Genomic DNA, 26168 nt, shown 5'->3' on the forward strand with positions numbered 1-26168 from the left:
TGCTTTATTAATTGCTTCTATTTTATCTGATTACTGGTTATTGCCACGTGAATCCTGAGGGCTTTGCAACAAGGAAGAGCTCCTTAAATTATGATTTCTGGGATTACACTAAAATACTGTGTTAAAAACCAGTATTAATTATTATTCAGACAATTCTTAGTTTGAACCATATCTTCCATAAGACTTTAGCTGAGATAAACCAAGGAATTACCATCTAAACTGTTTACTATTGCCACGGCCAGGGACCCCTTCCACTGGAGCAGCTTGCTCCAACCCCTGTGTCCAACCTGGCCTTGAGCACTGCCAGGGATGGGGCAGCCACAGCTTCTCTGGGCACCCTGTGCCAGCGCCTCAGCACCCTCACAGGGAAGAGCTTCTGCCTAAGAGCTCAGCTCAGTCTCCCCTGTGGCAGGTTCAAGCCATTCCCCTTGGCCTGTCCCTACAGGCCCTTGCCCAAGCCCCTCTCCAGGTTTCCTGTAGGATCCCTTTAGGCCTGCAGAGATCTCCGTGAGTCTTCATCTTCTTTTCCATCTCTTGATTTCTGCCCTGCCACCATTTGAGTGCATTACTGTCCCATCATGTGGATTCTTTCATGGCCCAGAGGGGACAGCTGAATTCCTTCTACAAGCAACAGTATTGTTTGTGATGCCAATGCCACGACCTTTATTCATGAAAAACAAAGTACAGATGGGGAAAGCAGGGTGGAGGCCTGTCAGAAATGTGATGTAAACAGCTACAATGACGTGGCTGTGCTCCTCCAAAGCCATTTCCCACCAGGTAAGAGTCAGCATCAGGCATCGCAAACACAGCAGAGATCCTATCTACTGTTTTGTTAAGCTAATTGCTTGTACCTAAAAGCAAGGTATAATGGAAATTACCAAACTGAACTTTGGGTCCAATTAGACAGAAATATCAACATCAACAACAGCTTCCAAGGGATTTATGGAAAGCAATTCCCGTTCCAGGTATCTGCTGACATTTAAAAGAGCCACCCTCTTTTGTAGCGCTCGTGGAGGCGACATGAACCATTCAGTTTTGTTGTGCAAACAGACTCACAGTACCCTTGAAAATTAATCCCAAGGCAAGTTTGACATAATTCATGCTTCTGCTCTTACAAGAATATCTGTCTTCCTGTTGGGAGCAAACAGCTGTGATGCTGATGGAGAACAGCAGAAACATGACCTGCATTCAAACCCGGGTCTTACTGGCAGAACTGGGAGCTTAGGCTCTCAAAGGGAAAGTGAAATTCAGACTGCAAAGCATGAATACAGCTTGGGGGGCAACCTGTGTTTAAGACCTGTGGAGTGGGCACGTGGCAGTGTCCACTGGTCCAGCTGGAGATGGTGGCTGCACCCTGAGGTCCAGCAAGCCAGTGAATGTGCCTCCATAAATGCCATGCTCCTTTCCACATGGCTACACAGGACCTACAGAGGAATTGGAGGTGCTGAGCCTGTTCTACCCCGTCCCTTCTCTGCATCCTCCCATGTGGAAACAACGAAGTGGGATTGCTCTGGCCGGAACAGGCAGGTAGCAGCTGCGCTCTGCAAGGATGCAACCCCACAAACCTGAGCAACTGAGAGGCCTGGGTAGCTTGAGGGAGACCTTAGAAGCTGATGTGCATTGCTTTACATGAGCACAGCTTTGTGATTATGTGCTAGATGGGCGTTTGAAAGAAACTGATAGCAAATTTTATTAACTGGATATGAAGGGAAGATCAGAAATCTTTTATTTTAAGCAACAGGTACTTCTAAAACCAGTAAAGAGCCAAACTTAAAGCGGTAGCTGCTTCTGAATCCTGGGTTGTATCCGTCACTCCGGTCAACTCTCCTTCCTGCTGGCTGGGCTTGTAGAAAGGAAAGACTTGATGAAGATATTCTGGGCCTTCAGAATGAAAGCTGGGAATGCCACATGTGTGTGCATTGGCCAGGCAGTCCATGGGATTTGGGGTATTTTGTCTCCTTAGCACTTGTGTTTGCTTGCTCCAGAGCCATGTGGGAGCTCTGTCCCTCACCCCAGCCCCTTCCACCACAGGCCCCACACCAAAGGCTTGACAAAGGTCAGAGAAGCAATCCCCCTTGATCCAGCTTCCATTCTCCGTAAATGGGACAGTCCTTGGGAGCGGGGAGGAAACACCTTGTAGAAGTACCATCGTCAAGGCCACCTCTGAACAGTGCGGCACATCCCCACACTATCAGCATATAGAGACAGGCAAGAAAACACCCTAAAGTTCTGCCTTTCCTCCTAACACTGAGGAGCTCACTGCTCGGGAAGCACCCGGGTAACCTTTCCAAACCCTGCATCTGCCCAGGTTAGGAGGTAAGAGCCCGGCATCCTGAAGGAGAAGCGCAGGGATGCCGCAGGGAATATTGCTGGATTTATTTTAGGCAGTGGCGATTCTAGCTTAAAGATCACTTGAGAGCATGCCAAAGGCCCAGAAAAGGTAACTGCTGCGGGAGGCTCAAGGTCACCCAAGCCATGTGCTCAGTGACATTGCTGCCCTCCGGAGCAACGTGCTGCTGTGGAGGTGAAAGCCGAGGCACCCTCCTCGGAGCATGCAGGCAATGCCTTAAGTGCTTGTGCCCAGGCTGTGCCAGGGGACAGCAGGCACAGACGTGCCTGGAGCCATCAGAACCATCCCAAGTGAGGGTACAGCAGATGCTGACACACTGCTTGGCTGGGTGAAAGCAAAGGTCCCAACGCCAGCTCTGCCTCCCCAGCCAGCAGATGCGAGCTGTTTGGTTTGCATTTGGATGGGTAGTCCGGAAAACCAAAGTGCTGTGGTTTCGAGTTTAGATTACATGTTTGCTTTCCAGTTTGGTTAATTAAAATCACCTAAAACTGGATGAGCAGTGTCTGGCTAGCTTGCAGGGTTTGTTTGGGATCTGTTTCTTCCAGATGTTCAAGCATTTGCAGCCCTTTCCCTCTCTGCTTGCAGTGCATTGATTCACCTAGCTAGAAATTCTCTCCACCTGAACCAGTAAAAGCAGCCATTTGGGAATGGTTTTGTTTGTTACAGTATTTTCTCTTAGTGTTTGCCTACAGCTGCCAATGGAATTTGTCAGGATAAAGTAGGTACTTTAAAGTCATCCTTATACACTAGTCAAAAGAGTTTCATCATCACTTTGAGAGGGAAGGGTGTAGAGGGATCCATAAGCAAATAAAAAGAAATGTGAGTCCTATATGAATTCACTGCTCTTCGATGAGTTTAACCCATTGGTTTGTCTGGATCACTCACATAAACTGAGAGGTTCTCCATGGCATCAGTGAGCTCAGCACCATACGTTTCTGGACTGTTTTCCGCTGTCATGCCTGGTATCACCTGGAGTAGTGCTAACAGAGGGCTTACTCCACTGAGGGATTGCCACTTAAACTGCTCAGACGTGAAGCTTTACTTTTCAGGGTTGGAAATGTCAAATGAGAACATGTGCAAGCAGGGTTTACTCTGCAGACAAAATTCCAAGCAGCTCATCCAAACACATACGTGCTGCTTTCATGCAGAAGTATCATAGAGTCACAGAGTGGTTTGGGTTGGAAGGGACCTTAAAGCTCCTCCAGCTCCAACCCCTGCCACGGGCAGGGACCCCTTCCACTGGAGCAGCTTGCTCCAAGCCCCTGTGTCCAACCTGGCCTTGAACACTGCCAGGGATGGGGCAGCCACAGCTTCTCTGGGCACCCTGTGCCAGCACCTCAGCACCCTCACAGGGAAGAGCTTCTGCCTAAGAGCTCAGCTCAGTCTCCCCTCTGGCAGGTTCAAGCCATTCCCCTTGGCCTGTCCCTACAGGCCCTTGTCCCAAGCCCCTCTCCAGGTTTCCTTCAGCCCCTTTAGGCACTGGAGCTGCTCTAAGGTCTCCCCTTCAGGAGCCTTCTCTTCTCCAGGCTGCCCCAGCCCAGCTCTCTCATCCTGGCTCCAGAGCAGAGCTGCTCCAGCCCTCGCAGCATCTCCATGGCCTCCTCTGGATTCACTCCAACAGCTCCACATCCCTCTGGTGCTGTTGCCCCAGAGCTGGATCAGGACTGCAGGGGGGGTCACCCCAGAGCACAGCAGAAGTGGAGAATCCCCTCCCTTGACCTGCTGCTCTTGCTCTGGGTGTCCAGCCTGGGACATGGTTGGTGACTATTACCTTAATTCAGCAGTGCCTCTCTATGCAAATCCCAAACTGCTCTGCATTGTGTCAAATAATGGCTCCGGATTTAGATCCAACAAAATGACTTTATTTTCTTGCAGCAAGTACATTCAGGCTCCGCCTTTTCAGGGCTTTCTATCTTGGTTATTAATAGCCTTCGTTTGCCTTCTTTTGGAAAACTGAATTCATGTGGTAAAGAGGAACTTTATGTATCAACTGCTGCTGCAGAAGTTGTGGTGTGAGTGCTTTTGTGAAATGCAGAAGTGGAAAATGCAGGTTATATGGTAGAAAATGAGGTTTTGGTTGGGTTTTTTTGCAGACTATATATGATAATCTGATATGTATATGAGCCATATATATCAGATATTGTATATACCTCATATATAGCTCATATATCCATATATATCATATATATAATATATGCATCATACATATATATCATATATACATATATATGTGTATGATATCTGATATACACATGAGCCAACAAAGGACAATGACAACATTAAATAACTCCATTGCCTGTTGATCTTGTCCCATTTTGGGCAAATTTAGGCAGGCATTGATAAGATTTGATAGGAGCTGTTATGTACTAGTTCAGGTTAAAAAGTGGTTAAAAGAAAGAAGTTACCATACATCTAGTATGAGGGAAGCAGATTAAAACCAACTGGGAAGTGCAATAACTGGGTTTACTAATGCAGAAAAGGAAAAGATGAGCACCAGTTCAGATTGCTGCCCAGGGCAAGTGCTGCAGAATCTTCCCCAGGGCACAATCTATTGTGGCAAAGTGTGGTCAAAGCAAAGAAACAAATCTTTTCTGTCTTTTAATTGCTGTGATTCTGTTTCAAAGTTGGAAGCCATCAATCCCAGCATGAGGAATGCGGTTGTGAAAGAAGATGGGTTTCCTGAATTTGGGGTGATGAACGAAACTCCGCACGCATCCTGGTTCTTTTAATTTAAGGGAAAAAAAGGATTTTGTTTCTTTATCCCCTTACATAACAGTGGATCTATTCTCCCTTGAACACACAAGTGTGTTTATCATTAATCTTAAAGGGAAACAGTTGTCCTTCAAAATCCTCACTGAATTTTTATCTATTTCGTGTAAGTTCGATCCCAAATGAGTGGATATGGAAGGAAGATGAAAGCACGTTGCTTAATTTTTAATTAGATTACTTTAACCTCATTTATTCATCTTTTATTGTTCCTCCCAGTAGCAGCAGTGAAGAAAAAACCCATTGGTTTAGAAGTGACTTCACAAATGCAAACCATGCAGGAGACAGATACCTGTTGTTTGGCTTTAGCTCATTTTTATGGCTTTCACTTTGGAGACATCCTTTAATAATACTTCTGGTTTTCCTTCTGTAGTGCCTTCCTTTCAAGGACTTTAAATTGCTCCGAAGCTGCTGAAAATCCCACTGAAAACCTTTGGATAAAGGAGAGGGGTTTTATTTCCAGGTGGCCGATTGCCACTCAACTTGAGACACTTCTTCCAAAAGCCTGTATGACCACTTGGGTTCCAGGCTGTTTGTGTCCTCTGGGTTTGCTCCTCACCTAAGGAACCAGCCCCTGTAAAGGAATAGGCATTTCTAAACTCAGCTGGTGTTCAGAAAGGACCTGCTCCATCCTTTCAAATGTGCCTCAAATTAATACCTAATCAGCTTGATGTAAGGCAAGGACCGATGGAGGCGATCTTATCATGGATAGGCAGTCTAAAATATAAGCAAAACAGGCCACTCGTAGCATTAAAATCAGATAATTTAATGCCAATGGGGCTATTTTTCAAGAAGACCTATGGGTTTGAGTTGCCTTTGTGACTGACTTTTAAACTTGGTGGGGGGTTCTATCAGCAGCAGGTTCACACGATAGGGAGGGTACCAAAACCATAGGTCATGTTTTGAGTTCTGGTTGGTATCTTCTATATGAGTTAAATGGATAAACTAAGAAAAATTAACTGCCCAGACCATAATTTCATCTAAAATAAACACGGACTAAAGCCACAGCAACTTAGTGGATTGTGTGGATTAGAGAGATATCCTGGTATGTAATAGCAAAAGCCAACAATTTTATTTCCCAGTTTAGTAATGCTTAAAATCTGCAATCCAGGGTCACTGCATGACGTGCAAATCCCTTACAAAATCTGCCTCCCTTTTTCAAGCCTGGGATCCTTTGCTCTACAGGAGAACCCTGAAGGTTGCTCCCATATAGCTTTGTATAGGAAGTCTGTGTTTGGAGCATCATTCATGCAATGGGCTCATTCAGACCATCCTTTTGGCATTCCTGCTTATACCCTTCTTTACAGGCACTGCTGTCCACTTGCCCCCTCGATTTCTGCTGCACTTTGTGCCTGGATATGTTTTGCTTTTTTTGTTTTAATATTTATATGTAAAATCTTCCCACTTCCTGCAAAAGCTCCTCCTTGGTCTTGAGTCCATAAAACACCAAAAACGTGAGGTTTCAATCTCCAGCAGCATTGAAAAGAAACAAGTTTTTTCTCCTGAAAATGATGAAGAAATATTAAATCCATTTCAATTTTAAAATGAATGAGGATTTGCTGGTGAACATAATTTAGATCCTGGTGTATATCCCTCCCTCCACCTCATGGGACAGAAATCTGATCTAACTCTGCTATACCCTTTATGGATACACATCCATCTGCAAAATGAGGCACTCGCATCCCTGCCCCTTGAGACCTCTTCTATAGGATACACATCCAGTGAATCTCTCCTGACTTTTTGTGCCTTCCCAGTAGATTTCCACACCTTGTAGCCAAGATGGGATTTGGCCCAGTGTCTTTTTTAAACCCTGTGACCCAGACGTGTGGATTAAGAAGAGGAGAGATGTTATTGGATTAAACAGAGACAAGAAGTGCTCATTGTATCGGCACCCAGCACCTTACAGCTCCAGAAAGCAGCTCAGCATGCTAATGGCAAAAATAATCTCTAAGAAAAAGGGAAAATGCTCAGGAAGGTGATTGCTACCCCATGCCTTGGGCTGGGCAGCAAAAACCTGCTGCAAAGCAGCACAGGGAGATGATAGTCTGCTTTTTATAGTATCTTGGAATCCCAGACTGGTTTGGGATGGAAGGGACCTTAAAGCTCATCCATTCCCAGCCTCCTGCCACGAGCAGGGACCCCTTCCACTGGAGCAGCTTGCTCCAAGCCCGTGTCCAACCTGGCCTTGAACACTGCCAGGGATGGGGCAGCCACAGCTTCTCTGGGCACCCTGTGCCAGCGCCTCAGCACCCTCACAGGGAAGAATCAACGTTGGATACATGCAAGATCCGGTATACCAGTCATTTTTACTATGCCTACCTGTAAGCAGAGTGATTTTGGCCTGTCTTAGTTCGGTTTGGGTTAATGTCTTCATGGTGGAGTTTTTGAGGGGTTAGGCTTGATTGCACTATGAACGGCACTAGTGCCCATTGAAATCAATACAATTGCAGAAGTAAAAATAATAATAGATTAAAGCCAGACCTGCAGGAAAAGGATAGTCACTCCGGGCACCATTTATATGGTTACTATTACACACATGCTTGTGCTTTGTAATTTGGGCTCTAACTTGTGATTTGGGTTACATAAGGGAGCCAGAGACACTAGTGCTGCCATACGGTGCTGCAGCTAAGGCAGCGTTCCTCCCAGTACTCATCAGGACACAAAAGGACTCATTATTATCATTATTATGATGATTCCACTTAGTTCCAGGTACTGTTTACATGCCTCTGACTTCAAACCAGCTTTGGCTGTTGGGTTTTTACCCCAAACATTTATTTTCTTTTCGACACAGACGCAAACCATGTGCTTTGTGTGGCTGAATTTCCTTTTAATGAGTGAGGAGCAACAGAACAAGAGACAGCCAGGGACAGAAAATACAGGCTTTGATTCCTCTAGAGAACTTGAGCAAAATATTCCACTGCTGTCAGTGGTACAGCTGTGCTGGCAGCATCCTCAGCACAGATGAGGCTCCAGCCACTACTTACATTTCACCAGTGTGACTGCTGGTTCTTCATCTGCATCAAGGCATCCTCGTGCTGAGCCGGTGAGAAATGATTGGCTTAATTCCCTTGTGGGGCTACCAGAGCTTGTGGTCCTTCCTAAAACCCCCGACTGTTTGTGGTCCCTTGTGGAGTCTCACAAGATGCCTCCAGCAAAGGATGCCCACAAATTGAAGGTGCAGTACAGAAACCTGAATCAGGAGACATAGGTGGCAGCATGCACTACATCATGTTAGTTTAGTGGAGATAAGTCATCGATTAGCTGCACATATCCTGTACCTGGACCTATTTATCAGTGAAAAACCTATTCACTTGTCAAATCAGCTCAGATACTGGAAAAGCCCCGAGTGCAGTGTTTGGCACCGGGCATTGCTAGTGAGGAGGGTTCTGAAGGGTGCAGCTTTGACCTCAACCAGCCAAAGAAACCAGGCTCTTCTGAATACTCCTGTGGTGGAATTGAATCCATGAGCAGCCTATGCATAAATGCTGCGCTCCAAAGTTATGCTGCTCAGGGACTGCTGCCTTCGTTTGTGGTGTATCCAGGAAAGCCTGTGAGAGCACGGCTGTGGGGGGCCATTCACTCTTCTTCAGTCTGTCTCCACTGTTCCCAGTGCAAGGGACTCCTGCCCAAAATCTTTTTTTCCCATCTACACTGCCCCCCACGATCCAAACGGTATTTTGCAGTACAGAGCATCTCACTAGATCTTCCTGTATGAAAACGCCTAGCGAGTGTCCATGCTGCCGTATCCTTCCATTAACAGAGCTAGAGGAGATGCAGGTAGGAGAGCAAGACGTATTTGAGGCAGGTACACGTTCGTCTGCAGGAGAAAAGCACCGGCTTTCGGTGTGGTGGAACCCAAGGCAGGACAAAACGCTGCCCTGCTCGTTTCCCTTGCGGGCGGCCCCGGCCGTACTTTGCTTCTCAGCTACGAGCAGGGCTGGAAGCAGGCAGAGCAGAGCGGGGAGATCCCGGTCTCCCAAGCACCTGCCAGGCCACGCTCCCAATGGGTTTCCTCCTCCAGCCGGGACGGCTGCCGAGGCCAACTGCCCGGGGAGCCCTGCGGAGCCACTCCGGGTCTGGAACCCGAGCTCCCACCGCCCCTCCGGAGGGGGAGAAGCGGCGGCGGAGGAGCAAAGCGCGGGGCCGGTGCCAGCGCCGGCGCCGGGGGGATGCTTTGTGTGCGGGAAGGGCGCTCTTTGTGTGCAGATCAAAAATACCCCGGTTTTAAACGGGTAAAACCGAAAGAGCACGGCTCGCCGCGGCGGGCAGCCCGCTCGCCTTCCCTCCTTCCCTTCCCTCCTTCCCTCGCTACGGTCCCCGGCCGGCAGCCGCGGGACGAGGCCGGGCTCCGCTCCCAGCAGGGGGACGTTGGTCGGTTCCCCCCCAACACCTCCCCGGCCGCTGCCCCTCCCCGCCGCCCCACGGCCGCCTGCCAGCCCGGGCTCCGCCGCCGTGTCTGCGGCATGGCCCCTCCTTCCCCACACCCCTTCCTTTAGGCTCCCCCCTCCCCAGCAAAGAAGAGGCCGTGCCGGTGTTTTTCCACTCAGCAGGATGGGTGATGCTCAAAGCTCCCTCATTAGACAACAGACACGAGAGGTCAGGAAGAAAGCGCTTATAAATTACCGTTTCCTCCTGCTCGACGCTGCTAGTCGCGCCGCACCGCTCCGCTCCGCAGGACGCGCCGCAGGGGCTTAGCGGCGCGCAGGAACCGCGGCCGGCGGACGCAGGTACCGGCGCCTCCCGGGCTGGGGCTGGGGCTGGGGCTGGGGCTGGGGCTGGGGCTGGGGCTGGTGCTGGTGCGAATCCGGATTCGGATCCAATCCACGGCGAACAAAGAGCGGCCGCTCCGCGCCCGGCGGAGCTGAACCGAACCGAACCGAACCGGGCTGGGGCCGGAGGGTGGCAGCGGCAGCGGTGCGTCCTCCCTTTGTCCGCGCCGGCTCGGGGTGCCCCGGCCGCGCTTTCCCTTCTGCCTCCGTGTATTTATTTATCCATTCTTCTCCCTTCACCCCCTCCCTTCGGGCTCGTTACCCGGAGGGGGTTTTCCACCCCGCTGCTTATTTCCACACCCCGCTTTGCGTTAACTTTGTCGGTCCCTCCAGCACATCACCCGCGCCTCTCCCCTGCTCGTTTTACCCTTCTCTTGCCATCCCACCCCTCCGCGCTGTATTTTCTCTGGCTGCCTTGCGCTAACCTCAAGGGAAGAGGCTGGTCCCGGCAATGCTCCATCTGATGCTCACGGGCCTACCTGGTGGGTAACACCTCTTCTGGTTCCTTTTTATCCCCTTCGTTTTCCTTTGACTTTGCTGTTTTGGGGGGCATGCTGAAATCAAAGTTGCGATTGGAGCTTGGAAATAAAACCCGCAGGGGCTGCACGGAGCAGGGGAGCGAGCTCAACAAGGGGTGGACATTCTGGGGTCGTCTTGGGGTAATTCGGATCCGAATTTCACCCACTGGCTTTTAGATAACGAGTGCCCATCTCTGCCTGATATCGTAACAAGCGGCGGGTGTGGGAGGACTCGCAAGGCTTCCATATAAGAACATGGGAGAATTTATTTCACATAGGCGCAGCGTGTGTGTTATTTCAGAATCAGAAGGCAAGCTGGGCTCGCCCCAGAGTGGCAAAACTTTGTATTTAAGGGCTGTAAAAGCCGGTTTCTGCTGTTTTAACAAGAGCCACGGTTAAAGGAAAGCCCCGGTGAGCAAAAAGTAGGAGGAGAGGATCCAGACAAACACAGCCAAACACAACCTCGCCGCACGGCTGGTGCCGAGGTGTAAAGATGGAGTTTTTTGGTTAGTTCCCATTTTTGTAACCGTATTGGGAAAGGCATTAAGAAAATGTGCCCAGAGGAGCCGGTTACGTTCATGGGGCTATTTTGGTAACTGCATTTTTTTTTTCTCTTATTACTGCTTGTATGTTGAAATGTTGCGAGGTTTGCACCAGCAAAACAGGGAGGGGAACATGGCACCGGGGGTGTGATTCAGGGCTCGGTGACAGTTGCTACCAGTTCAGGTTTTATGGCTTTATGTTGGAGGGTAGCAGCCCGTTAAAACCTGCTGCTGCGGAATTCAGAGGGCAGAGGCTCTGCAGAGATCCCTGTTGGGTTTTGACAGACGGGTGTTTACCTCCAGGTCTGCATTGGGGTGAGCTGAGGAGGTGTTGCCTATCTTTGGGTGTTACAGGGGGTCCCCTGAAGGTTGTTGGGGGGGTTTAAAGCAAAACGTGGAAGCAGTGGGGCAGCCAGTAGTGCGACAGTGGCCCTGGCCACGGGTAAGCTGAGCCTGAAGCATGAGTGTGGCAGGAAGATGTCTGTGCTGCCCTGATTCAACTGACACTGGAAACTTTATTTTTGGCACTTTCGGAGATAGCATCTTCGTGTTTCCTCTTCAACTGCTTCTTTTCTGCTTTGCATATTACAATTTTCTCTCTTCTCTTCATTTGCCTGCATTTCACCTCTGTTCCATCCCATGTTTCTCATGGTTCGGGTTGATTTGAGGAGGGCGATCAGCTCCTTGCCCTCCCTATGGGTTCCTGGTGCTGTCGCATGGATGGCTTGGGACCCTGACCCCAGCCTGTGGACTGGCAGCAAAGCCAAGGCCACTTCTCCCTGTAATTTATTAACCTGCTGCTCCTCCCATGCAGGGTTAGGGTTATTCCCTGCCACACTGTGCAGAAAGCAGGAGCTTGCAGATGGCACTGTGATATTTGGAGGTACTGAGAGGCTGGTGGCAGGTTGGGGGGTGCCAGGTTAAAATCCGGGGTGGTGATGGGAAGCATTCTTTGTTTGCTTGTTCAAGTTTAAGGATCTTGGACTAGAATCCAGTAGGAATCTGGAATGCTTCAAATGCTGTCAATTGCTATTTTATTTCACTGAGCAAAACTTGGTGCATTCCTCTCTGTTGGTAGATTTGGGGCTGCCGGGAGGTTTCTGAAGTGTCAGAGGGGAAATGTTGGGGCTGTGGCAGGAAGCTTCAGTCTGTGTGAAGTGCTGTATCAAAAGAGGGGCAGCATCACCCTGGGAGCATAGGAAGACCCTTTAGCTTGGCTCATTCTTGCTGCACAGTGCTCGGGAACCCTCCTCCAGTGCTTGAGCACAGTCCTGATTGTAAAGCCACAGTGTGGATCTCGTCTTACAGCAGATCATTGGGAATACCTCAATGAGTTTTCCTTAAATCAATACTCTGTCTGACCAAAACTGAGCTACCTCTTAGTGGCTTCTAACCAAGCCCTATGGGCTGAGTGTTTTCCAAGGAGACTCTCAGCATGAGCCCTTCAGCAGGCTGACACTGTGTTTCCCATGCAGTGATGCTCCCAGGATTTCCATCACTGCATCTCAGACTTAACAGAACCCCCCTATTATTTTCCTTTGGCCCCTTCCAGGTTTTCCAGTGCCCCATAGTTTTGCCTCAGTGGCAATCCTACCAGTTCCACCAGTAAGGGGAGTCCCTGCGCTAGTGCCCTACCCGGGCTTTTAACCATGCTGGCAAATGACTCTGAAAAGATTATGCTGCTTTGTTTCTTTTAACTCTAACCATATTACAACGCATAAAAATGGATGGGAAAGCCATGGTAGTTAAAGCCTTTTGCAAGTAATGCTTATGTGTTTGGTCATACTAATAAATTGTAGATCATTTAAGAAGTGCAGCTTTGAATAGATTACCCAGCAGGATTAGTGCCTTCGAATTCTCATCACTGACTCAATTTACGTGACCAGAATGGATCAGGGTTATGTTTTTTAAAGTAATTCTGAGTCCAGACCCCTTCAAGTGCTGCATACACAGAACTGAAGTTTATTCTCATGCCACTCTGGGGGCGGGTGCTGCTTGTGGGATTGGGACCTTGGCCTTGGGAAGCAAAGCGTGAGGGTGAAAATGCAGTGATTTAATATCTGTTGAATTTCTTCCACACATGCATATTTACTTGAATCCTCAGCTGTTGTCATGCCATGGATTTAATTGATTTGTGCTAGCTGAGTATCATCCCAAGGCATGTAAACTCTAGGCAATACCCTTTAAATTGCTTACAGAGTAGCTAATATTGATATAAGATAATGTGGTAGAAATTAAGTGGAACTGCCACACTTCATTGTCCTTTTGTTCTCCCAAACCTGCCATTGGAAGTGCTGCCGTGCTGCCAGTCTGACTCTGAAGCTGTGGCTGGTGTCCTGCAGCATCTTCTGTACCTGTACCAGTCTCTGTCTTTTGCTATCAGTGTATTCAAGGCCAGGTTGGACGGAGCTTAGAGCAAACTGCTCTAGTGGAAGATGCCCCTGCCCATGGCAAGGGGTTGGAGCTGGATGAGCTTTAAGGTCCCTTCTGACCAAAACCATTCTGTTATTCTATGATACATCAGCAAAAAGCCACTTGGTGCTGACCCAAAACCCTGTCCCAAGAGTATTCACCGAACCTACCAGCTTGGTTAGTGGAAGGGGGGCATGAATCAAATCCACATCCTGCCAGGGAGCGTTGGGTGGGAGGCAGCAGGATGAGTAGCTGTTAAAACCTATGGGCTGCTAGGAAGACTCATGCACTTCAGCAGTTACTGGCTTTCCTGTTGTGGTTCTGTTGCCCAGAATGGTCACAGCCTCGAAGAACACCTTCACATCCCTGACCTGGGTTTGAATTTGGTCAGTGCTTTAGCACTGCTGTGGAAATATAGTCACACTGTGCCAAAACACAGCTGGAGCACCGTGCCGTAGGGTGTTGGTGTTGATAGGCTGCCCGCAGGTTGGAGAGCAACCCGTATATCAACCCATGAGGTTATCAGTGAATGGGAATGTAGTTAAAGGTTCATCCTTTTTTGCTTCAGATCATAGAATCATCTAATGGTTTGGGTTGAAAGGGACCTTAAAGCTCATCCAGTTCCACCCCCCTGCCACGAGCAGGGACACCTTCCATTCGACCAGGTTGCCCAAAGCAAAGAATGAGTCACAGGACATTTACATTTTAATTCACTACTGGGGTATAATTTCCTTGCTCTTGAGATGGATATAGTCAAATTTCCTGTGATGGTTTACATGGGATGGAACAAGTGAGAAATGGTCTCTTGTTTTGACACTAGTGCTGCACTCTTGATGTTCTTCAAGAGTTCATAGTGATGAAATTCAGAAAACACTGTTTATGGTAACATTGGCACATGTCTAATTCACCTTGCTGGAACCATTTTTTTTCCCTTTAAAATACATTTTTCCTTTTTCTCTCTTTCTTTTTCCCAAACAGGAAGAGAAAACCCATTCAGGAGAGACTCTTCTTCATGTAAGTGTTATTTATGCTTGCTTCTGAAATTACAAAAGGGTCATAAAGCTCATTAAAACATTCAAATACTGAATGTTTGTCATCTGTTGATAGAAACTAAGTATAGAGCGTATAAAAATAGGTTGTAGTTACACAGTAATAACGCTCAGCAACTGTTATCTTAAATCACTCTGTGCACTTCTTCTGTGCATATCACTGCAGGATTTAGAAACCATTTCAAAGCACTTTGCAGGCGTTTAAGCAGCATGCCCATAAAGTTGGTGTGTAAATCCTGGAGGGATAATGTTCAAGTGGCTTACCCAAAGCAAAGGAGACCTGTAATTTAAAGCTGGTTTTAGCACCCCAGAGTCCTTGATTCCCAAACCCTGTGACGAGTCAGCTTCTCTGCCTTGGATCCTACAAAATCCAAGTCCTGCCTATAGAGCTATTTGCGTGCATGTGTAGTGTGTGCATGTGTGGATAAGAGAGAGCGTGTATCTGCGTATTTGGCCTCAAATAGCCTATAGGTATTTCAGGCCTTTTCCACAACTTCTGGTGATGCCCATTACAAGAAGAGTAGATGCCACCAGCCATCGGTGAATACTGTTGCCAATGTTTTGTGGAAGCCTTTGGCTCCAGGCCGACAGCCCAGTCTGGAGGAGCTGGTGCATTATTCTTCATGGGACCAAGAAAGCTCCATGTGAGAAAGATACAACAGGTTTATTTTTCCACACCACCTAGTGACCTGCTTGGCTTGAGGTTCTCAGATCTGAAAACTCCTGAGGAGTGCAGGAAGCTCTGCTCTGGTATTTCTTCCTAGTAACTAAATCTGATTTAATGTTCTAAGGGGCTGCATAGATGAAGACTCTCATTGCCTTAATGCAAAATGAGCTTAGCAAGGAAAACGACTGCATTGTTCCCAATGCAGGGCCTGCTTTGCATAACTTCCAAGCATGTTCTCCATCCAGTGGCATGGCCAGCCCACGAGCACTCACCTCAGGCTCATTGCCCATAAGTCAACATTTGGTTTGATTCTGTTATAAATAACATCTCCCTCGGAATCGCAGCACTCCATTCCGCTTGCGTAGCAACTGCTGGTTAATCTGTAGCAAAAACGCCGTGTGGTAACAAATGGTTTTTTGCTATTGTTGAGCTGGAATGTTAGTTCAGCTTCTAGATGAAAGTGGCTTGCGCAAGGCGCCCCGGTAGTCCATGATCTCTGTGGCTTGTATGGTAGTTCTGTAGGCAACCGTGTTCTGCTCTTCCTCTCCCCTGTGCTTCCCTTCATCTTCCACCTGAGCAAGGGGTGGGCTTAGGGGAAGGCAGGGAACTTTGCATCCTGCAAAGAAAGCATCGGTGTGGGGTTGGTATTAAGCCCGTTGCTAGTCAAGGATCTGTTGAAAACACTCTTTATTCTGGTTGTGTTGCTAGCAGAAACGTTGTAAGACACTTTATTTAAAATAGCTTTAAACAACTAAGTGTTCTTCGGCTGGTTTTATGCATATCACAACATAGTCTTTCCCTAAAGAAAGAAAAAGCCAGTATTAGGTGAAGGATACCCCACAAAGGATTAAAGAATCCTCCTTCCCTGCAGCCGGAATTCTGGCTGAGACTAGGTTAAGAGTTTGTATCTTTGAGAAGGTACATCATCATTTTTAAAAGGTAACGGAGAAGGACAAAATCCAGAAGATTTTTTGTTACCATTTAAAACAATAGCAGCTCATTATTTCACTCTAGCATAGGAAATTCAGACCTCTTCCCAGAGATTTAAGTGTCAAATAGTGCAACAAAACTACCTTTTAAGGGGAGAAGCTTCCAAATAGAGAAGAACCCAAAGAGCACTGACTCTGTAGTGCCTGGAAACTGCAGGCAAGCGTGCAGTGCAGATCTGAAGGGTTTTGTTTGGAGATTTCAGTATCACAAGTAATTGGGAGCTTCTTATGTCCAATACATATAGTCTGAAACGAATGAGCAATGAAAAGTTTGTGGTCCAGAGGCCATTTGTGGTGCAGCCTTCCATCACCTGCTGTGGCTTTTCAATAGCTAACGGCAAGCTTTGAGCATCAGAGCCTCTCTCTTCTGGTTCTGTGCATGAAATATTATGACTTTGACTCAATAACTCTGTGCCTGTCTGTGCATTGGCTGCCCTTGGCTTCCTCAACTGTGTGAGCTTCCAAATGAGAGGTAAACTCCAGGGATGGGAATAGTAAGGATATAGTGAAGTGGTAGGATCGTGAAGCACCCAGGACAGGGACTTCTCCAGGCCATGTTCAGAGGGGGTTGATTGACTCCTGTAGCGGTGAATGCTTGATGGGGATTAACCCCTCAGGACTGTGATTTGGTCTGGTCACCACTACAGGAAGTGACCACATTGAGACAGGACTCCCTGTGACAGTAACCAGCCATACGTAGTTGTAATAATAAGAAAGGGACCGTCTTATTGTAGTCACTTTGCGACAAATACTACCACAATTCATTACTTTCCATCAGTGCCTCATCCTATGGAGGAATCACCACTGCCCATCTACATTGAGGAGGGGACAGAAGTCCCGACTGGTGAGTGCAGTTGGGATGGGATGTGTTTAAGGGGGGGTATAATGGTACTTGGGTTTTATATTCCTCACGTTTGTCTATACCCATTTGTCATTGAAAACTGTAAGGCCTGTTGCAAATGTTCTGGGATTTTGATTTTTATATTCTTAATGCAAGTGTATTTTAGAGCTCTTGAGGATGGTTAAATACTGCTAGTGTGGGTTTTCAGCTAATCATAAATCAAAGTACAGAAGCCATAAATCAAAGTACATAACTTATGTAGTGCCACTGAAAGCTTCCGCTCGGGATCTCTTAACACAAGGTTGGGGAACACCATGAGTATCACAAGAGGTAGTTCCCACTTCAGCCTTTCACCTCAGTGTTGAGATGCTTGGAATCATCAGCCGGCTGGGTCAGCAGTTTTTGTCTTGCTGACACTCTGCTGCCCAGCACCCAGCAGACTCACATTGCACACACCACTGGATACCCAGAAGAGAGTTAGAGCTTTGCCATTACCTGCGTTACACACTGGAGTGCTGCACACCCCTATTTCTGAGCTCTGGTGTGGATGGGTTATCACTGCATGGATATATAGTTTGGGGTGTTTTATTTTGTTTTAAATAGAGGAGCAATTTTCCAGATAACCCATAAAGAAAGAGACTCAAAGATCAGTAAGCTGGACTGTGGTGATCTCTTTGGACTGTAGAAAGTTGTGACTGCAGCATTTCCTACATCCCCTTCATTATCCAACTTGTTCTTGGTTGCATACAGTAAGTGTGCCTTGGCTATCACCTTGGGAGTCTGCCTTGGTGAGCAGATGTGTCTCTTCAAATAACTTTTTCTTATTCTATATCCTGAAATTTTCCATTCCAAAATCCAAGCAATTGCTTCTTGTCCTACTATCTTTTGAGCTAGATGAATTACCTTCCTCTACACACAGCACCTTGAGGGTATTTATAGCTGGATCTGAGCCCAGGAGTCTTCTCATTTATAGACTATATTAATTTAGCTCTCTTATTCTTTCCTTAGATCATTTTTATTGTCCTTATTTGTATTTCCTTTAATTTTTTTATCTCCTTTCTAAACTGTGAAGACTTGAACTCATACTATATCCACTGTGGTTGTTTTGCCATAACATTATGCTTTAGATTTCCATATCATCCCTTCGTATGTATGCAACCAGAAATAGCTTAGCCTTTCACCCTTCTCCTGCATCACTCAGCAGCATCACATGGAGAAAGTCTATTACATGGCTAGTCTTACCTGCCATCACCTTTAGGTCTCTCTTGGATTCACAGCTGTGCATTTAGCTGCTCCTCAGGCAATGGCACTGCTCTCCTGAGATGTAGGGCTTTATGTTTCCTAGCACTAAATCCCACCCCATTGCATGCCACTTACTTATTTTGCCCACGGATGATTTGAGATAGTATTCCTCTGTATTGGTTTTAATGCCCTGGGATTCTGTCATTTACACAGGAGTTGTTACTGTTTTATCCTGTATAGAGCAAAGTACTTACAATTTTATATTACAGCTGTCTTGTGCACATTGCTCCAGTCTCCTTTCCCAGCTCCATCATTCCTGTTTGCATACGTTCCTGAGCTTTTCCTTCCTCTAGTTCTCAAAGTTCATAATGTAAAAACTGGCAAGTTTAGCTTTCTCCTTGTCTTCAATTTGTATCTTTTCTCATTATACAATTAGAGTGTTGTTGCTGTGTCTCTTCTATGCATGGCCTGATGTGATCTTTCCCACAGCAGATCATCTTTTCTTCACCTCTCCTGGGGTTGTAGTCAGCTCAACATCTGCTCAGCATCCATCCCCTCTTGCAGAACCATTCAGGCTGGGTTCTGCTATGGCCCCTGGTATTTCATCTTGCCTTTCCCATTGCACTGAGGAAATGTGGACTGCAGGGATGATGGCATCAGTGCCAAGAAACATACTGTAATGCTGATGAATCACAAAACTGACCAAGCAAACAAACAAAACCAAACCCTATGTGTGAAAAGCTTTTTAGAGGATGTTTGCTCAGTGTTGTCATGAAGCAGGTTTGTTGGAAATGCAACAGGAGCTGTGAAATTGCCAAACTGGGTTGGGGAGGGCACCCTGTTTGCCTTCTTTAAAGAAGTATCTGGACTGTCAATAGTGAGCTGTGATGGAGGGGAATGAGTGGAAAAAGTAAACGATGAAGAGATGAGAGCAAACCGCAAGCTCCAAGTTGGGTGTTTGCATGCCTTACATAGGTCAGGGCTTTTTTAATAGTCTAAATCCTCAAGTCAGCTGCAAAATGCTGGTCTGGGTCTCAGTTTTGGACTTGTTTTCCATTGAGCTTACCAGCGTAATCCAGATCCAGGATACCCATTTGCACCTGATGAGACCAGAATAGTTGAGATTGGATCAAAGCAACACACAGTGCAATGGTTAAAACCACCCAGCACAACCATCATTCATTTTTAAAGGGTTGTTTGGAGAACTTAGGTTATTTCCTCATCTTAAGCACATTTGGGATAGTATATGGAGCATGTGCTGTTCCGGCCCAAGGCTGGCTGGTGGTGGTAGGTCACTTTGTAGCTTCTGTATTAAAAAAGTAGAGAAATCAGAAGGTTATTTCAGAGTCTAAATTCAGCACTAATTATTTCAAGCAATTGAAAAAGGGGCATAAATCTCACTTGTTTATTACAGCTGCTTCATGAAAACAGCAGCTACAAATAATACCCTATAATGAAAATCTACTTAACACTGTCATGGGTTACCCAACAAGAGAACAAGTGTTTGGGATCTGGACAAAGGCAGCATTGCCTCCTCTGAGGGAGGGTCTGTGTTGAGGAGAAGGTGGTTATTACTTAACTGCTGGTTTTATCTCCTTGGGTGAACTGAATACTGTGGCATTTCTGCATAGATGAGTACAGCTTTTGATTGGAAAAAGCTCTGAGCTCTACTTGCTTTTTTATGTACTTCTGCACCCTCTCAGGTAGGTTCCTAGAGGTGGATGGGTGAGATGCAACAAGCAGGTTCATAAATCAGTGATGTTTCTGAGGAGATCTGTGAGTGCTAGCAAAGAATCCTTACAATAAGAATAAAATAGGGGAGGTCAGACCCTGACAGTCTTGGTTCAGGCACGATTTCAGCATCTTCCACACCTGACCTTGAACACTGCCAGGGATGGGGCAGCCACAGCTTCTCTGGGCACCCTGTGCCAGCGCCTCAGCACCCTCACAGGGGAGAACTTCTGCCTAAGAGCTCATCTCAGTCTCCCTCTATTCACACTTCTGTGTTACTGATCTGCTTTTGCAATATAAAGCACTGGCTTCATTGGACTTGTGTCAAATGTATACAGATGTTAGGGAGACCTTGCCTGGAAAAGATTTTTTTTTCCCCCATGAAATCATCTCTGTATGATGGATAGCTCCATTAGCACTCTGAAACCATATTCTCTAGGTGGTACTCACAAGTCATGGTGTGTTCTATGCTCCTCTGAGTAATCTTGATGACTGGAGAAGAATTTTCTTGCAATTGCACAGTTTCTTCCCTCCTTTTCAGCATCTCTCATGCCATATTCAGGATGAAACCTGGATTTCCAGTCTGCTCATGCTCTTGGGCAGACTCAGTGAAAGACAGATGCTTTGTTGTTTCTTTGTCTTCTTCAAGAAGAGTTAGAGCTGGTTTTTAAGGAGGATAACCGTAAGAAGTGCACCTGTCCCAAGCAGGGAGAGTATTTGGCACCTTAGGGGGTGCTGGCTCTGTGTCTCTCTAGGAGGTTGTCTTCCCTCATAAGTGAAGAGAACCGTTTCTGTCGTATGCACTTCAGGGTTTGCTCTTGCATGGGGTGCTGGCACACAACAAGCTTGATGTTTGCCAGCTACTGAGTGCCTTCTGCAAGGTAGTGAGTGCCCTCCTATCCTTTGCAGCCAAAAAGGACTTGATTGCTCTTGGCATCAGGCAGATCTGGACCCAGAAGACCACAGGTAGTATTTACCAATTATTTCTGTGCTTTTGCATGCCAGAGGTTGTCTGAATGGATTTCCCCAGCATACAGGAGATTTCAGGCATTAATGACACTTGCCTGCCACTAAACCCATCTCTTTTTAAAATAATAATAATAAAATAATAAGCATGACATTTATTGCATTGCCATGGGGAAATTACACCCCACCCCACACCCCCCAGACTAACTACAGCCCAAGTAACTATTAGCTCTTTAGAGCTATTGCAAATGTGTGAGTTATATACCCTGAATGAGCACCATATGCCAATTTATTGTGTCACAGTGAGTCACAGGACACATTGTGGAAAGCAGTAATTGCTTGGCATGCATTGTAACACTCAGTAGGGCTTTTTGTTTGGTTTTCTGAAGGGAATATGTTTTTACTCTGACAATAAAATGAGTATTGTTTGATGTGTTGCCACCAGGGACTGTTGCTTATTTTATACTTAACCTGGAGCTTACCCATTTCCTACTCACTGCACACACCCTCTCTATCTTTTTCTTTCTAACTGCTTGTATTGTATGAGCGCACTATCAGAATATGAACCTTGAGCCTTCCATTCGGTATTGTCTTGGCATTTTGTGTTAATCCTCTTCTTCCTTTTCCTCCTCATCTTCTTTCTTTGTCCAATAGGGAAATTAAGATTGGTTACAAGGAAGAAATGTTCACTCTGAGTGGAGTGAAGCAGTAGGATGGGTTGAGCAGAGGTTTCATGGTCCCCGCTCTTGGAGGTTTTCCGAGCTTATCCACGTAAGGACATCAGCAACCCAATGTGATTTTGATGTTGGCCTGTCTTTGAGCAAGAGGTTGGGCTCTGTTGACCTCCAAAAGTCCCTTGTAACCTATATTATTTTATGGTGCTGTTTAATACCCCCTTCCCATTCTGATTCATCCCTGATGCTGTGCATGTCATTGAGTCCTCACTCCGCGTTGGAGTCACTCCCATTTGTACCAGCACAGAACCTGAGTGACCTCCTGAAGGTCAATGAAGTTACAGTGGGTTTGCTCACGTGGGATCGAAATCATGATGTAAATTGTAGCCTCAGATGAGATTAGGAGGTGAAATCTGGGTCTCTCTGAAACCAGTTGGAATTTTTACCAGGATTTCACTTGAGATCTCCTAAAATCTTGATTAAGTTGCCAGTTGTCATTACCAGTTGAAGAATGTGATGCATAATTATACTGGGACAATAAGTATTTATAAAGTAAAGATTACCTTTTTTCCGTTTCAGTTACAAATCCCATTCCCAAGCAGCCTGGAAGAGAGCTTTGGGGTATTTAGGATTTAGTGAGCCACCAACTGCCCTGGCTCAGCCGTTACGTGCGGGTTTCCTCATGTGGCTGTAACCACGTGAGGGAGTTAATGCTGCACAGAGCATCTGCTCCTCAGCTAAACGCCCTCCCAGCCCTGCAGCTGCCTGCCAAAGAGCTTTGGATGTGCAGAGGGGCATCTGTGAGCTCTACAGGGTAGCAGATTCTCAGGGGTTAGCCAAAACCCACCCTTTGTCAGGACAATGGTATTTTAATTATGCTGAAAGAAAGCAAAACCACTCTCAGAATCTCCATCTCTGTCTGGGGAATTGTCAGCCATCATCTAGGTATTATAGAAAACAAAATGAAGAAATATGGGAATAGTTCTGTAGGGTTCCTCTTTCCATTCTGCAAAGATGAGTTTTCTCCATATCTCTCTTTTATCAGCAAGGAGTATATTGCTTATGCAAACACCTGATTTCCCATCAGGCCCTGTCGAAGGTAAACTTTACCAATGGGGTGAGTGTAGTGGATTGAGGAAAGACTAAATATGAGTAACTAAAAGCCTTTGTTGTCCCTTCTTATGCAAGGCAGGATTCTAAAATCAAGATTTAACAAGACAGGCTTGCTTTCATATACTTTTTCTAGTGATTGCTGTCCTCCCTATTCTGTAATAACATCCGTTGTCTCTCCTCATATGGACCCTTCTTAAATGATGTAGAAGAGTGTTCCTCTTTCAAACATGAAAATGGTATTGTGCCATGTAGAGGGAATATAGCAGTGGAAGACACTGTTGCTTATAGGGTTGAAGGTCCCTTCTCCACTGTTCCTGCAGTTCACAAGCTATAGATTCCAAGTCAAACTGAATAGCCAGATAATACTCACATGAGGAATTTCAAGCAATCCATCTGACACCTGAATCGCCCAGGTTTCTCCTTCTGCAGAGCTATCTGCGGTTCATGTAGCTACTGCACACATGTGACTTCCTTACAATAACCCAGAAAAGTAAACCAAAGGAAACCTTTCTACCTTTAGTTTACATACGGAGTGTTTTTATGGCTACCTCGGCTGTTTGCCATGTCCCCATCATTTATGGGAGAACTGCAGACAGTTTCCCACCTTTCTGTAATTAGCTTTTGCACACAAAGAAACTCCTGAAAAACAACTGCAGCCACAGTGAAACCTGCTTTAGGTATTAAGAGTCAATGTGCACACTGGAATCTGGTGAAAGCGTGTTCACTTAGGTGAAGCTGCACCAAGAACCTTATCTCTTCTGCTCTACATCTCTGAAGTGGGTCAACAGGAGTAGGTTAAGGTTCTAGTGGTGAAGGCAGGACTGTAAAAGCAGCCTGCAATGAAAACCATCAGCTGGTGTGTGTTTGACAAGATAAGAGATGGAGAAAAAATCCTTAGGCTGTTCATATGTTGTCATGCTGTATTTGGGGATGCTCACCTATAAAAGCCAACAGAAAAGCCTGTGGGATTGACACTGGTATGAAGGTAGGGCTGCAGCTACTGCAGCTACTTGTTTCTTGTACTGGAGCCAGCCTTGCTCTTACAAAATTCCCTTTGGAGGCAGCAGTTGCAGGGTGAATTTGATGGGGCTTTTGTCCAAGTAGTGTGTGGGATCAGGGTTTTGTTTGTGCTTGGTGTGTGCTCTGCACTTTGCGGGCCGTGGTATGTGAAAGTGGTTTACATGTTAGTTTCCCTGGAGAAGTGAAGTATTTGTGCTGGTGCTGTTTGGTTTTCCTATCTCCTGACATAGAACCGAGCACAGCTCTCCGTGTGTGAAAGCTCGTGTCAGAGGTCCATGGTGAGAGTGAACTGAAAATACACCTCTGGTTGGGAATCAGCCTGAATTGTGTTATAATTTAAAGCAGATTGATTTAGTGGTCAATACCAAAGGTTTTACTTCCAACCCAGACCTTCAAAACAGATGCTAGGGAGCAGAAATCTGATTTTTGACCAAATCATGCCCACTGAGAGGCCTGTAAGTCATGGTGGTACTCCTCTGAAATGCCCTTCAGGAGCACATTGAGTGGCTCTGGCCAGCCATGGGATGTCCAAGGACAGAACTGGAACTGGGGATGGAGCCAGGGCTGTTCTGGGATTAAACAAAACATGCCAATGTCCAGCCGTGCCAGCCAGCACCTGGCACCAGCTGCATGACAGCAAATAAACACCCCAGTGTCCACACAGCTTTGCTTTTCTTTGTCTGCGTGTGTGAAAGTCTGCAGTTCACCGACCTGCTCTGCAAAGTCGTGCTCTCTCTGAGCTTGGTCATCAGCTTTGCCACTTCTTCTTTTAGCACATCCTTTGCAGACACCACACACAACACACACGCTGTGTTTTGCTCTGCTCGCATCAGTGGTTTCGGTATCATTTCCTGTGTGAAACTTCAGATGCTTGAAGCTCCTGTTCCATTTTTGAAGGAAAGAAAACACCAGCGGTGAATTAAACCTCGGGGTGCTTAGGGAATCTCTGGTGGCTGAAGGTCTGTGAGCAGTTTGTGAGGTTTGGTGGCAAGGGTCATTGCTCCACCTTAGCTCCATATCTAGATAGTCTACAGCTCATTTCTCTCAATGAGTCATATTCTTTCCAATGATTACTGCCAGCATGGAGGAAAAGTCAAGACTGAAATCAAAAGCAGCTCATTTAATCATTAAGTATTGGAGCTCATGGCTCTGTCCTCAGGGCTCCATGACCTTCTCAGGCTTTACAGCCCTGTAATGGGGCTAACGCTGCTGATCGCGTGCGTGTAATAGCTGTTTTCCTGGTACAAATGAGCTGGCTGGTTTCCACCCACGGTGCTGTGTTGCACAACTCTGCCTTGCATTAATGTATGCTAGAAAAACAATCAGGCGTTCTGTGCATGGGGCACGGGGGCAAAGAAGAAGAAAGGATTGGTCTCCTCCACCAGTGGTGTTGTATGACATGTCAGGGGGGAATGGCTTGAACCTGCCCGAGGGGAGACTGAGCTGAGCTCTTAGGCAGAAGCTCTTCCCTGTGAGGGTGCTGAGGTGCTGGCACAGAGTGCCCAGAGAAGCTGTGGCTGCCCCATCCCTGGCAGTGTTCAAGGCCAGGTTGGACACAGGGGCTTGCAGCAAGCTGCTCCAGTGGAAGGGGTCCCTGCCCGTGGCAGGGGTTGGAGCTGGAGGAGCTTGAAGGTCCCTTCCAACCCAAACCAGTCTGGGGTTCTATGATTCTGCATTTAAACAGCTGCCACAGGTGGGATAGAAATCTGTCCTCATTGTTTATCCCCAAGAATAAACAGTTTGAATTATTGAAGTCATACATTATACTGCACATTTGCTTCATTAAATGGCTACGTTCTTGTTTCTCTTCTCTGCACTGGGGACAGCTTGGTTATTGTGGCGCGGAGATTGCCGTCTGCCATTAACACGCCTCATAGAATCGATAGGTTATTAATCACATGCAGAAAAGTCAATAGGCACAGTGCATAGCACTGACTGTTCAAGTTCATAAACTTGGTGGGCCTTAATCTTTTTGCCTTTATTATAGCAGTAGGAAGGGCATCCCTTACAGGTCTTGATGGGGTTTATTTGTGGCAGTAGAACTAATTTAATTGATACCAAGGTTTACTAGGGAACTGCAGTCCATTCCACAGCACACCTTCAGCATTGAAAACAAAATACAAGAATGCTTGTTTCTTTGGTCACAAGCTGTATAACTGCAGGATGCGAGGTGGTTGAAGAGTCGAGGATGTGCACAGCTTGTTGAATATTCTTCAACAGTGTCCATCTTGCTTGGAAAGCCATCACCTTGCCACACCACTTGGGTGTACTGCGTTTTCTTAAGGGCCCTGTCTTAAAGATGGGGGCCTGGAGAGGTGGAGTCACCCAGTGAATCAGTGTTTCTCACTTTCATGATGGGAGAGCTGGTACTGCACTGGTAGTACGCAGGGAGGGCAGCTGGGAGCTGGTGTTTCTTTCCAGCCTGTTCACAGGAGGCTGTTAGCTGGCACATCCAGAGGCATTAAATTAGGTCAGCAGCTGGCTTCACGTGAACAAACCCAAGTGTTAAATAGATGTTC

At 46.6% G+C, this 26168-nt stretch overlaps 1 protein-coding gene and 1 long non-coding RNA gene across 13 annotated transcripts in view; one reads left to right on the forward strand and one right to left on the reverse strand.

Moving 5' to 3' along the window:
- The window catches only part of SLC6A6 (solute carrier family 6 member 6), a 109852-nt gene that overhangs the window by 46249 nt on the left and 37435 nt on the right, over window positions 1-26168 (forward strand). For 3 of the 11 annotated variants that reach the window (XM_061357180.1, XM_061357182.1, XM_061357191.1), the window contains 3 exons: window positions 14336-14371; window positions 16841-16906; window positions 20786-20842. The exons of 1 other annotated variant lie outside the window; for it this stretch is intronic. In XM_061357180.1, coding sequence (XP_061213164.1) covers window positions 16852-16906; window positions 20786-20842 — 112 coding nt within the window. In that variant the 5' untranslated portion in view covers window positions 14336-14371; window positions 16841-16851. Of the gene's footprint in view, window positions 1-9666; window positions 9844-14335; window positions 14372-16840; window positions 16907-20785; window positions 20843-26168 lie in introns of those variants that run through there. 7 more of the 11 variants (XM_061357186.1, XM_061357190.1, XM_061357181.1 and 4 more) reach the window with 6 other exon arrangements.
- Window positions 7923-10743, reverse strand: LOC133214361 (uncharacterized). Of its 2 annotated transcripts, none has more exons than XR_009726103.1 (2): window positions 10365-10743; window positions 7923-8933 (listed from the first exon to the last, which is right to left on the reverse strand). It is a non-coding gene; the product is annotated as an uncharacterized LOC133214361 (long non-coding RNA). The 2 variants fall into 2 exon arrangements; XR_009726104.1 differs by lacking the exon at window positions 10365-10743 and adding an exon at window positions 9740-9876.

The sequence above is a fragment of the Neopsephotus bourkii genome, unplaced genomic scaffold, assembly GCF_033783945.1.
Source record: "Neopsephotus bourkii isolate Nb327-2 ecotype Australia unplaced genomic scaffold, CSIRO-AGI_Nbou_v1 NB_887, whole genome shotgun sequence".
NCBI classification, from domain to species: domain Eukaryota; kingdom Metazoa; phylum Chordata; class Aves; order Psittaciformes; family Psittacidae; genus Neopsephotus; species Neopsephotus bourkii.